The sequence below is a fragment of the Stegodyphus dumicola genome, chromosome 11, assembly GCF_044657685.1.
Source record: "Stegodyphus dumicola isolate Sdum_Otavi_A_Nest chromosome 11, ASM4465768v1".
NCBI lineage: Eukaryota > Metazoa > Arthropoda > Arachnida > Araneae > Eresidae > Stegodyphus > Stegodyphus dumicola.
Genome location: NC_140778.1, coordinates 142,651,189 through 142,665,760, shown reverse-complemented (window position 1 = coordinate 142,665,760; position 14,572 = coordinate 142,651,189). Strand labels below are relative to the sequence as shown.

The 14,572-nt window shown below is 33.2% G+C and overlaps 1 protein-coding gene across 2 annotated transcripts in view; it reads right to left on the bottom strand.

Moving 5' to 3' along the window:
• Coq4 (Coenzyme Q4) overlaps positions 1-14,238 on the bottom strand; it is a 60,075-nt gene extending 45,837 nt beyond the window's left edge. The window contains exons 1-3 of one of the 2 annotated variants that reach the window (XM_085827265.1): positions 14,088-14,238; positions 6,289-6,429; positions 3,765-3,861 (exon numbers count right to left, since the gene is read on the bottom strand). In XM_085827265.1, the coding sequence (XP_085683391.1) occupies positions 3,765-3,861; positions 6,289-6,429; positions 14,088-14,196 (347 nt within the window). In that variant the 5' untranslated portion in view covers positions 14,197-14,238. The remainder of the gene's footprint in view (positions 1-3,764; positions 3,862-6,288; positions 6,430-14,087) is intronic. The other variant, XM_085827266.1, reaches the window with a different exon arrangement.
• Positions 14,239-14,572: the final 334 nt, after the last annotated feature.

Below are 14,572 nucleotides of genomic sequence, written 5' to 3'. Positions count from 1 at the left end.
CCAAAGCAGACATGATGGATTAAATCGTGTGCTTCACTAAGTTCTTCAGTGGAAAGGTAAATTTGTTTCTTCTTATGGTATGCAACCTGCCATTCAGCAAAATGGCATGATCAAATTCATCTCCTTCAGAGTCGGCGTGGTAGCCAAACCCCTCTTTCACAGTCATGTCCATGAAAAAGCTTTAAAACCCATGAGTTCAGCCACTGAACAGCACAAAGTTAATGTAAATACAGTTGCAGCTTTCTATCACGAAAGCTCCTAGTCAAAATGGTTCTCTATGCTTCCATGCTGACCAGAATCAACGACTGTGCATCTGCACTTAAGCGAGAAATGTGATTGATGCAACATGCATCTTGTTCTTAAAGTTAACCGTCTTTTAGTTATGTTAATGGAAAGACCGGCTGTAGACATTTTGCTACCCAGTGCTATTTCTGTGGGTCCTAAATTATGTTACCCTACACTTTCTAAATTCTAAAAACTTTGCCCTCCCTAAATTCTGCTGTTGTGCTTCTAAATTCTAAAAATTTTGCTGCTCATTACTTTTCTAAAGTCTAAAAATTTTGAGACCCATGACTTCTGGTGCACAGTTCAACCACATATTCTGAGGCCAACCCTGTTAAGGAAAATCTGTCATGATATTAATATTAATTACTTGTGATTTGCAAGAAACACCACATACCAATTTTGATTCTTTTTTTTTTTTTTTTTTTTTTTTTTTTTTTTTTTGTTCGTGACCCCTTTTTATCACTGATACTTTTTTTTTTGCGACCCCCCATAATATTTACAAACATTTTGTGGGACCCAAGAAGTATTGCGCAAATCTGACACATGTGTGAATAAAATTGTCAATTTTTCACTTGTACTGTAATATACTATTGCAGTTTTAGGTCATTAACTTTAATTTATAATTTTAAGACATAGAACAATGTGAAAATTTTAAATAAGTAACAGACGAAATGACACGTGCAAAGCAAGGAAAATGAACGTTTATATTATAAAAAGAATGCGTCGAAACGTTTTCGTTTTTCTCTTTGTCGGTATTGTCTTTATCTATTTTCAGATACGTTGTCAACTCAGATGTCCAATATTTGGAATAATCAAAGGCTTAATCATTTTTTTTTAATAATGAATAAGATAGTCTAATACTGAATATATTCCATCAAATCAGTGAAAGGATACACACTTTTTAAATTGAAATAATAGTACTTTCTAATTACTTACATCTCTGCTGAAAATTCACCAAAAAGCACTATATCATTCAAATAGTTATATTATAACTCAAGATGTCGCCAAAAATTAGGTACTTACATATTAATGCAACAACCTTGGCAATTTTTTACGGAAGAAAAGGCATGTATTCCGTAAGTTATAACTGAATGTTTGCAATTTTGTCGACTTCTTTAAAAGTGAACCATGAATATTTATCATAAGGTGGCAAACATTATTAATATATCAAATGGAAATGCATTTATTTTCTCAAGCCCACAGTGATCTGTTTATACTAAAAAAGTCACAAGAGAAATGCACAGACCTGGCACTGAGCACAACTTCAGAATGATCACGGTTGCTCAAGAATGATTAAATACAGTCAAAAGTCGTTAATTCGGACACCCATAATCCGGACCTCAAAGCTAAAAACATTCTGCGCATGCGCCGCATTGGCACATGCGTTTTATGGGTGTGCGTAAGACCTTGACTTACTTAATGTTAATGATTGCGTTGTTTCTTAATCTTCGAATTGGATCCCGCTTATTATTTTTTGCAGACTGTAAGAGCAATTTTATAAAAGTAAACTTGAACTTTCGATTATGTCAAATAGAATTCCGATGCTGGAACTTCCAAAGGATCTACAAAACGAAAGTATGTTTCGATGTCCAACAAACAAAAAGTGGAATTGCTGCAAAAAATGGATAAAGACATGAAGAATGTGACAGAGAGGTTAGCGAAAACGAAAAAATTTCAATTGACAAGTTAGTCGGTATTCTCGGCACAGCAATTAACGGGACTTGAACAGCGGAACTTTGTAACTGAACAAGAAATTATGTCTGTTTATAGAATTAAAGAGAAAGTATTATCACATAAAATGAAGCAACTTAAACAACTTACATTGAAAGAAATGTTTAATAAAGTAAACAAATAAATATTAAGCCTTTTTTTTTTGTAAATTTTGATACCCTTTAGATCATAATTGTTCTTTATTTCATAAATTACGGTTTCATATTTTTAATTTTAGAATTTCTGCATGCCATCTTACGAGATTTAAACTGATGATCTATAATCTGGAAAAATCGATAATCCGGAATCGCCGAAGTCCGACGAGTCCGGATTAACGACTTTTGACTGTATTGAAGTATACAAATGCATATGAAAATGGCAATGCAGCTAGAATGAAGAATTCTTATGCACATGGCTGCCAGAGTTTCAAGTGTTCTGAAAATTTGGAGACTTCTACAAAGGCGGTTGTGAAATACATAAGAACCAAATGTATTCATGTGGCAGCTCAGATATACATGTAGCACATATCTCTTTCTGATGGTGCACAATGCTGAATGGCACAAGCACATATCTGTTTCAGATGGTGCACAATGCTGAATGGCACAAGCACATATCTGTTTCAGATGGTGCACCATGACTGAATGGAAGCGTAAGAGTAAATAACTATTTCAGATCATTATTATAATTTATATAAAAATTGCTAAACATAATTGAATGGATGCCTGCATCTCTATTTTGCTACCGACTTATCGCTAAAGGATAATTTCATCTCGTTGGTTGTTCAAACGTAATTTTCTATAATGAATGATACCTTTTCTTTGAAAATATTCTCGGTAAAGTGCAGAATCGCTGACTTATTTGTTTGCCGTTTTTTACAAGGGTAAAAACAATTGAATTTTTGTCAATTTTTTTTTACTTTTTAAGTGAAAATAGGTCGATGTGTACCAGAGTCGTAGCTAGGGTTTTCAGCGCCCAGGGACAACTGAAGATTTCGCGCCCCCTACTGCTTGCCAAGGATGGAAAACATTTAATTCTAAAATGTTGTAACATCAGTTTGGCGCCCCTTGGATTCTGCGCCCGGGAACAGATGCTCCCCTTGCCCCCCTCTAGCTATGCCCCTGATGTGTACATAGATAAAGTCAAGGGTGTACGCAGTGCCATTTTTGTGCAATTCTAGGATTTTTTTTTTTAAGTGAAAATAGGTCGATGTGCACATGGATACCGAGTATGTGCAATTCTTAAAAACGTGTCAAGCAGTGGGTGATTCTGCACCTTATCCAAAATTCTACTGCCGACTTTTCGTCATGGATAATTCCCAAATTGTTAAATCTATAAGATATCAAAAAAGGATTTAAAATTAAACTAGTATGTCAATGGCATCTTAAGAAATATAGAACTATGGAAACTTACGCAATCTGAAATTAACGCGTACGCTAGATTTGAAGCGCTGTTAAATGGGCGCGTTTGCTAAATTTGGAGCTTTTGCACATACATTTTTGCTGCAATTTTTTTACGACCCTCAAAACCGAATAGTAACGTATTTTATTACTGACGTTTCTTGTTTTTAGTTTTGTTGAATGACTGCTCCTGTATGAAATTCTTAGTGTGCCTCACATTTTGAAAATGGCTGTTGCTTTTGCTCACAAATTAGTAGCCAACAAGTTTACAAATGCTCTTTAAATTCACCAATGAGTTTGCGACTTTTTGGCAGGAGTGTAAATAACCAGAAAGTACTGATATGACCTTAAACATTCAGAGTTTATACAAACATAAGAATCTGACTTCCTTCAGGATCTTTAAGCATTTTCTCTCTGATTTTCTTAGCTGCAAAGCACCCAGTAGTCTCACTTAAGACAGCAACCATATCTGAAGTGAAAAAAAGGTGAAAGTTTTAACTACATGCATTCCAAACAAATTTAATTCAAAATTCACAGCAAAGTTAAAATAACTGTATTATCTATATCAATAATGTACTAGATTGGATGTACTGAATGATAATGGAGGTCTGAATTTGCTTTTGAAAATATGTGCCACATTTAGGTAATAACTACTTTCCACACTCTTTTGGGGTTAAAACAACTACTGAAAAATATAGCTTATTTATGCTACTTGATTATTTTTAACAAAAGATCACCGATCATAATTTTTCAAACATTTTAAATTCATAACAGAACCAGAAAAAAGGATATATATTAAACATTATAATTAAATGTTTCAATTAAGAAATAATGTTAAAAGCTAGAATAAAAATTTTCAGTCATCGAATAAAAATAGGAATAAAACCACAGTATTACATATACAGTCAAAAGTCGTTAATTCGGACACCCATAATCCGGACCTCAAAGCTACAAACTTTCTGCGCATGCGTCAATGCGACGCATAAGCGTTTACACATGCGCGTAAGACCTTTACGGCTGCGCGTAATACGTTACGCATGCACGTTAAATGTATAACGGACGGACGGTATAATCTAAAATTATCTAATTATCTATTTCAGTTAATATTGTAGATTGTGTTGTTCCTTAATCTTCGAATTGGATTCAGCTCATTATTTTTTGCAGACTGTTAGAGCAATTTTATAAAAGTAAGCTTGAACTTTTGATTATGTCAAATAGAATTTCCAACGTTGGAGCTTCCAAAGGATCTACAAAGCGAAAGTATATTTCGAGGTCCATCAAACAAATAGTGGGATTGCTGCAAAAAATGGATAAAAGCATATCCTTTGTTTCTCTAACCATTCCGAAATCTGTTTATCAATTTCACGCTGCTCTGCGGCGTGGAGGGGGGGAACGCCGTGGCACACAATGAATTGGAAGTTGATCTGTCAGCACTATCCTTATCTTCAGGGCAGATGTTTTTATTTTATTCAGCTTATAATTCCTTACTAAATGTAGTATTTCATCTCGATGTACTCCGTCTTTGATATGATTTAAATCAAATTCCTCGTCATTATAATTCGCTTCCGATTGTGAAGAAAGTGACACAGAGGTTATTGAAAATGAAAAAATTTCGATTGACAAATTAGTCGGTATTCTCAACACAGAAATTATAGGACTTGAACAGTGGAACTTTCTAACTGAACAAGAAATTACATCTGTTTATAGAATTAAAGAGAAAGTATTATCACATAAAACGAAGCAACTTACATTGAAAGAAATGTTTAATAAAGTAAACAAATAAATATTAAGCTTTTTTTTTTTGTAAATTTTTATACCCTTTAGATTATAATTGTTCTTTATTTCATAAATTACGGTTTCATATTTTTAATTTTATAATTTCTGTATGCCATCTTACCAGATTTAAACTGATGATCTATAATCCGGAATCGCCGAACTCCCGACAAGTCCGGATTAACGACTTTTGACTGTACATTTTTTATAATATCTGTTCATTATTCTCTGTAAAGGTACAATGAAACATCAATGTTATCTTGTCAAAAGTCTGCTTTATTCACAGATTTCTAATGTATAATTAGAAATTATTTAATTAGAAAAGATGAAATTAAGGGTCATATGTGATGTGTCCTCACATACTCATGACAATCTATTTTTAAATGATAGCTTAAATTCTGAATTGTTAGATTTGCTAATTCATTTTCGTGGACACAGAATAGCATTTGCTGCAGATATTGAAGCTGCTTTTTTATAAATTTTACTGAAGCTTGAGGACAGAAATGCAGTAAGATTTCTATTTCTTTGGATTGCAAAAGAAAAGACAGTACTGACAATTTTAAGCATGATGTGCAAAATATTCAGAGAAATCTGTACCCCCTTTTTATTAGCAGCAACTAGAGAGCATCACGCAAGAAAGTAGAAATCACAATACTCAAATATATACAGTACAAAGTCCGTAATCCGGATGTCCATTATCCGGAATGATCTATAATCCAGACCTCAAAGCCACAAACTTACGCATGCGCACTTCCGATAGTAAAGAAAGTAACAGAGAACATTATTGAAAAGGAAAAAATTTTGATTGACAAGTTAGTTGGCATTCTCATTCGTGTCGGCACAGCAATTACAGGACTTGAACAGTGAAACTTTGTAACTGAACAAGAAATTCTGTCTCTTTATAGAATTAAAGAGAAAGTATTAGCACAAAAAACAAAGCAACTTAAACAACTTACATTGAAAGAAATGTTTAATAAAGTAAATACAGAATTGCAGAAGTCCCGACGAGTCCGGATTACAGACTTTGTACTGTATGAACTTCCTGAAGAAAAACATTATGCACATGATTTGATTCATGGAACAGATGATGAAGATGCTGCAGAAATTTGTGAAGAATTCTTACCATGACGATATGGATCTGTTATAGAAGCTACTGATGATCCAACAGTTAACAAAACTTTCTGTAATACTGTTGTAGGAATATGTCCTTCGTATAATAGTTTATTACTTTCTTTAACAAAATCTTCGTTGGCTGTGTCAATACCTGAAATATTAATTCGAAAACTGAACTACAAATGTAAATTTTCAAAAATAAAAAGAAACAATGGAAAGTATTTTAAAACAAAACAAAAATACTCAAAAATGTAAAAACTTTTATTTCCAAAAATCTTGTATGTTAATGAATAAAAATTACTACACTATCAAAGATTAGCCCAGCTATGATAACTCCCTTTTACTTACAATGAAGATATCAATGTGAAGCCAAAGATTATCACAGTTAGTTGTCTACTAAATAAGCATAAACATTTTTAAAAAAATAAAAGAAATCTTAAAATATGAATATAGATACAGTAAAAATATTTTGAATTCTTATTTTTAAAAATTCTAAATGCCACAGGCGATCCAGATGGCTCTAAATTACAGTGATATAAGAATGTTCTAAGATACTCTCTTTTCATTTGTTTCTAAAAGGCATAAAAAAGGTATACAGTTTTGAACTTGAATAAAGGGTATCTATGTATTATTACAATCACCTTAGAAGTTGCCAAATTTTCAGAATGTGCTAAACTCTGGCAGTCACAACAGTTTTTCAGATAACTATGCTCACAACAATACTAAGGAATGTCACCATTTTAGTATGTATTCTTTCCATTGTATTCCTAGTTCTAATGGTTTATGTCAACAAATGGTGGTATTTTTTGCCTTGACTTTAAAACATAAACTTGTGCCATCTTCCAGGAATGTAAGAAACTGCAATAAAATTTCAGCAGAAATTCAGAATTTTGTGGCAGAATCTCTAAAGGGAAAAAGAATGAGATGCATTTGGTAGATAGCTGATGTTGCAGAGATTTTCAAGATGTCTGTGCAATTTTGATGCTTTTTAAGTGAAAATTGATTGTTGTGTATTTTATGAGAACAGTTTAAAAAAGGACAAAGATTTAAAGACAACAAGTGTTTTATTTTCAATGTATAACATACCCCTTATTTAATAATTAAAGTCTGTATTTTAAATAACTAAAATATGTTTTCTCTTTATGTGTTGATAATGGTTGCTGCCTTGCGATATAGTTCACAAATCCTTTTTAACAAAGTAGCGAAAACCACTAACTTGCACTCAAAAAACAACTTTTATCTTTTGCAAGTAAAAAAATGCCAGGTTGTGTTAATACATAAGTACTAAATAAAGCATAATTTATATGACTCTGTTTCAAAATTTTTCAGTTACATATGACATATTTTATATCAATAGGGGTCTTTTTGCTCCTGAAGAAGGACTTGCTATATTCTTGCATATTTAAGCAATTAATTTTTACCTCTAATTAAAAAAAAATAAAATTCTGAAGGTCAAGCTCCCGATAGTCTGTTTACCAGCAACAATATTTTTCTCATTTTAGAGCTATGAAAACAGTACTTATCCCCAAATGAGATAAAATCTTTATTTACCAATCAAAAGAAACATATTTCTGTGTTCAGCATCTCTTATTCCATATCACTGTCAGCACCACTAGAGTACACCTGACTATTACTGGTACCGGTATTCTAGAGCATATCCTGATGACCTAAAACCACTCTAAACTAGTAAAATCCTGTAATGACTGATGGGTTTTTATACTCAAAATCCATCAGTCGTTACATACGTGATGTTATTTTGCATATGTGGTTGTGCTGCCGTATTACTATTTACCTATTTCTAAACATGCATGTGTATAAGCTGTGTCCCTAATTTTCCTCTGCATTTTAGTGAAAATAGTGCATCCTATACACATGAGAATATGGTACCATTGAACTCAATAGTTTTATTGAAATTCTAAGCAAACTAAAGTATTTGCCCAATTTAAAATTTTATATTAGCATGTTTTGCTTACAATTAAATGTCTTATAGTGAACAAGGGTAAGGAAGAAGAGACATGTACAGAAGAAATATTAAACAAAATCTCAGGTATTTTGGTTGGGATTGGATTATTTCGGTACGTAAAGCATATAAAGGTATGTGCACCTAGCTACATTCCAATTGCGACTGAACAAGAAATTTGAGGATCTGATATCACACTTTCCCTTTCACAGCCTCTCAAGAAGACTTCTGGGGGAAAAAAATTAAATGTCTACAATATTCTTTATTATTACAGTCCTCACTTTATAAATGCAAAGGACTTTTGTTACATAAACTCCGCAAGCAAGGCTCGTGATGATGGGGAACTGCACTTCGTTAATGTTTATTCCACTACTAAGTGGAGTGCCATAGTCTTTAAACACTTTGTGCATGATCTGTTATTGAACAACATAATTTTGTAATTTCCAGTAAAATGTCTCTAACCTGCTTTTTCTAGTTCCTAAAACTCTAATAAATTTTGTTTTTCAATTAGATTTTCATTTATATCCACTATATTTTCAGAACCACCTATTTGTTTATTTGATGTCAGATTAGTTGTTTGGGAATGCATCTCTCTCATAAAAGTTTTCCAGTCAATACTTGTACTTTCATAAATACTGAGGTACTTCTAAAACTGTAGCTAGGGTTTCCAGTTGCCGGGAACAACTGAAGCTTTCACGCCAACTCCTGTTTGTCAGTCATGAATGGAAAACATTTCATTCTGAAATTTTGTCATTCCCTGGATACTGTGTCCGGGCACAGATGCTTCCAGCCCAGCTACACCAATGAATCCTTCTCCCACTCCTTAATCAACATCAGTTCCTCTGCTTAAAAGTACATAAATTTTACAAAAAGTAATGTGCAATTTTTAAAACTTATGATTTTCTTTCACTTGAAACTTTTCATGTTGCACCTTCAGTTGCTGAGCTTTTCTTGTGACGAGAGAATTATCACCAATCATGAATTACTAACATTGATATGAAATCTGAAATACGATAACAGATTGTTAACTTAAAGCACTTCTTATCCCGAACAAATTATCACTGTTATTAGAACTAGTGGCCATTTGAAGACTGTTCGTACTGAAGATTTATCAGTATTCTTGACACCATTCAAAAGGACAGTAATAGTAAGGAAGTACTGACAAAAGTCTATAGTTTGTATGACTTTTGAGTAGAGGCCCATCAGCCTTTACCAATCACCATACAGAAAAGGAAAGATTACAAATTTAGAAACACGGAGATTAACTTATTGACTGCCGACAGATGAGCATACCTACCATAAAATTTATGCATTTCTATGTCATAATGCATTTCCAGAGTTTATTCATACACTGTAATGTTGTACAGTATGCATGAAGATCAACAAATTTAAAGAATAATGATCATGATTATAAGATTACTTTGAGATTTGTTGATTACTTCAAATATTTTCATACAAAAGTCAATTCAGTAATTCACCATATACGAAAAATTTACAAAGTATTTATCTGAAGTGTATTCCCCATTTACACAAAGCTGAGTAAATAATTATTTAATAAACCTATTTTTTATTAATTTTTTAACATTAACACGAATCATTAGACTTAAAACAGGTTAAAATCCGATTCACCTAAATTAAGATCTAGTTTAAGTACACTTAAAGTACTTTGGGGTTTTCTTCCACAAGGACCTGTTGTCAGAAATACCTTTTTTGTCATCGATGCTTTGCGCATGCACTTTGATTTTTCCTTTCCATAATAAAACACGTGAAGGTTTTCAATAACCTCTGTGTCACTTTCTTCACTATCGGAAGCGAATTATAATGACGAGGAATTTGATTTAAATCATATCAAAGACGTAGTACATCGAGATGAATTACTACATTTAGTAAGAAATTATTAGCCAAATAAAATAAAAAATAAGAAGATAAGGATAGTGCTGACAGATCAATTTCCAATTCAGTGCGCGCCGCGGCGTGTCCCCCCCCCTGCCGCAGAGCAGCGTGAAATTGATAAACAGATTTCGGAATGGTTAGAGAAACAAAGGATATGGCTTTATATCCATTTTTTGCAGCAATTCCACTTTTTGTTTGATGGACATCGAAACATACTTTCACTTTGTAGATCCTTTGAAAGCTCCAGCATCGGAAATTCTATTTGACATAATTGAAAGTTCAAGCTTACTTTTATAAAATTGCTCTAACAGTCTGAAAAAAATAATAAGCCAGTTCCAATTTGAAGATTAAGGAACAACGCAACTGCAACATTAACTGAAATAGATAATTAGATAATTTTAGCTTATACCGTCTGTTATACATTAAACGCGCATGCGTAAATGTATTATGCGCAGCTGTAAAGGTCTTACGCACAGACGTAAATGCCTATGCACATGTGTGAACGCGACGCATGCGCAGAAAGTTTGTAGCTTTGAGGTCCGGATTATGGGTGTCCGAATTAATGACTTTTGACTATACACCACTAAAACGCAGGTGCAGACATTACACGGGTCGTTCAAATGTCGTGCTTTTTCTTGTAAAAGGTTTTGGGAATAAATTTCATTTCAAACAGCCAAGTTAAATTCTAAGTAAAAGAAAATGACATAAGTAATAAAAGTATCAAATTTAAAGCTGTCTAATAGCTACCTAAAATTTACAAACTCACTTTCTCCCATCCACATATATGATATAAATTTCCCCGTGTATGTTACCAAAACTTGGCGCAAATTAGTTTGCAGAAGAGCACAATATAGAGGCACAAATTAACCAACACTTGCAATTTTAATATTTATTTTTACAGAAATTAAATAAACATTGGTCCTTTTAATATCTTGAACATATTATATTTAAAAAAAATATATTCTGACACACTGTATGAAAATTTTGGTTTGTGACTGCGTGTGTAAATGTAAAATTTTTCTGCAAAAAGTAGCATAAAAATACACAAAAAGGCAAAGCAAATGCATATTCTTTCTTTAAAAGATGTTTACTGACTGAAGGGGAAAAGGCAATGTTAAAAAATTCAAAAATAAATATTCAGTATATTTTAAAGTAAGAAATTGTTTAGGTTTGGGGTACGGACATTATGTAGGTCAAATTTTTTTTACATAAATTTTATCTGTAAATTTGAGGTGCAGACATTATAGGAGCGTATATGGTACATGGAAGCAATTCCACAAAGAACACGGTAAATGTAAACAGTACCAACAATGACGATAATAGTTCAAACCTGGTTTTACAGCAGATTCACAAGTAGCAACCATTAATGTATCGTTTTTGTTCCTCCACTGATGGAACACACAGCGAGTTTATTTAACACTTTAATTTCACAAGATGAAAGATACACTAAAAAAAATGGTGGCTTTAATCCTAAGTATGGTACTGTCTTGTCTGTCCTTTGGTCTGTAGGAATGTTACATGGTTTGGTAAAATCCTAGTATACGGTACAGCCTTGGTGCACTTTTGAAAACTGTCGCCAACACCAAAATGACTCATTTACTGCTCATCATAAATACCGTGTTTACTGATCATCATAATGTTGCCAAATCTCCTGTGTACCGTGTACTGAGATTAAATCCCAGTGTATTTAGGTATTGAAAGCACTAAAAATTCACGGTTTAAAAATACTCTTGATGGAGAATTGCGATAGCAATATAGTTTCATAAACGAATTTAATAGCGTTGGAATCATTATAATTAGAGATTCCTAAACCACACCTCTATGGTGTTCATATTTATTACTCTTTTGCAGTCAGATACTATTCCTTGCTAATATTGTCAGCTAAATCGGGGAAAGTGCAGAATCACCCACTGCTTGGCGTGTTTTTAAGAATCGCACATACTCGGTATCCAGGTACACATCGACCTACTTTCACATAAAACATCAAAGAAAATTTACAAAAATCCAATTCTTCTTACTCTTGTAAAAAGCATCAACCAAATAAGTGGGCGATTCTGCACTTTACCTGCTAAATCATTTGAAAATTTACACAGAAACTCAAATATCTAAAGGTCGAAAAAATTTAAAATTTTGGTATGACACAATTGGTACAACTCTAATATACGCCCTAATTTCACCAAATGTGGCGACATGTGTTCTGCACTGGTTTTTGGCACGATTGCATGTTCTATGGCAACCCTGTTGACGTTGAAAAATCTTTCGCTGGAGCTCGTTGATTCACCTCTGTGTCTGAGAAAATGGGAGGGAAAGATAAAATGGTAGTTGTTGAATTGAAGTTCGGCAAAAGGAAATATCATTGTGGCTATCCTGTTGAAGGATAGTGGGTATTTGGAAGTGTGGAAAGAGGGTCTGGGAGATTATTTTTAATGGCAGTGCATGATAGAAGTAGGGATTTGTGATTTTATTTATTTGTGAACCATAGTATAAATTTTCTGGATAGTGTGTCTGGCTGTCATGTAAATACGATAGTGATTACGTGGCGGCATGAAATTTATATTTCTGCTATTCGAAAACGCATTAATTCATGGTAAGTGCATTTTATTTTATCCTTGTTCTTATTTTGTAGAATGTTATGTTCATTGGTTCTTTAGTATGAATTTCTGTCATTACTGTTGTTTTTTTAAATTGTTTGAAATTTATTTTGTTGTTTAGTGTCTAGACTGTGCAATTCGTAGATGTTTTTTAAAGTTGAAACAGAATGCTGTGTACATGGTATTATTTGAAATTTATTGTTGTTATGTTATTTTATTAAAGCAAGGAGTGTGTAGATCGTAGATTCCTTCCTTGCCTAAATTGTGCAATTCGTAGAATTTTTTTTAAGTTTAAACAGGATGCTATGTACATGGTATTCTTTGAAATTTATTGTTGTTATGTTAATTTATTAAAGCGAGGTGTGCGTAGTTTGTAGATTCATTCGTTGCCTACATTGTGGCATTCGTAGATGTTTTTTTAAGTTAAAACCTATCGCCATGTACATGGATTCTTGTCAAATATTTTTGGTTAGAAACTTTACGTTTTTGCTATCTAAATTTTTTGTTTCGGATTTTTAGCTAAATTGCATGTTGAAAACGTAGTTTTTGCATGTGCGAAAACCGCGTTTTTGGGGACATTTTAGGCTAAAATTTCGAAATGTAGACAAAAAATTTAGATAGTAATATGGCAGCGTGAAGTTTCTTGCCAAAAATATTTGGCGCAAAATTTGGCGACTTGAGGGCACATATCAGAGTAGTTCCACACAATTTAATACAAATATTATCGATTACATTACAAGAGCGTATACGGTACATGGAAGCAATTCCACAAAGAACCCGGTAAATGTAAACAGTGCCAACAATGGCGATGATAGTTCAAACCTGGTGTTACAGCAGATTCGCAGGTAGCAACCATTAATGTATCGTTTTTGTTCCTTCACTGATGGAACACACAGCGAGTTTATTTAACACTTTAATTTCACAAGATGAAAGATACACTAAAAAAATGATGGCTTTAATCCGAAGTCTGGTACTTTCTTGTCTGTCATTTGTCTGCAGGAATGTTACATGGTTTGGTAAAATCCTAGTATACGGTACAGCCTTGGTATACTTTTGAAAACTGTCGCCAACACCAAAATGACTCATTTACTGCTCATCATAAACACCGTTTTTACTGATCATCATAATGTCGCCAAATCTCCTGTATACAGTGTACTGAGATTAAATCCCAGTGTATTTAGGTATTGAACGCACTAAAAATTCACGGTTTAAAAATACTCTTGATGGAGAATTGTGATAGCAATATAGTTTCATAAACGAATTTAATAGCGTTGGAATCATTATAATTAGAGATTCCTAAACCACACCTCTATTAAATCGTTAAAAACAGTTATTCTATCTATTCTATCGTTAAAAACAGCTTACCTGCACTACTTGCATATCTTGTTATATTCGAAATTACACACTTAAACGAACGTTTCACGAAAGAGGATTTGTTTACAAACATGTTCAAAGCCGGATAAAGTAAATGCATTGCTTGTTTTGCACTCACTGAGTTATTTTACCCACTGTGTGAAAAATAAAGCGTATGTGCCAAGGAAAGGCATATCATAAGACTTTTTATTTTATAACAAAGTAAAAAAAACGTGGGCTTAAGAAAAAAGGAAAAATTAATCTCAGACTTGACAAAACAAACAGATGTGTTATGTTCAATAATTTTGTTAATCGAAATTCAAAAATGTTTCCCAAGTGGGGAAAGGCAAGGCCAACTAGATATCTACAGGCGGAGATCGGAGATCATCATTCGTTAAGTGGTGTTCGACCCGAGGGCCTTTACCACTACATGTTTATCAATCCCCTAAGGACCTGTAAAAGTTCGTTAAATTCCATAAACTGGAAATGTCCTGTGC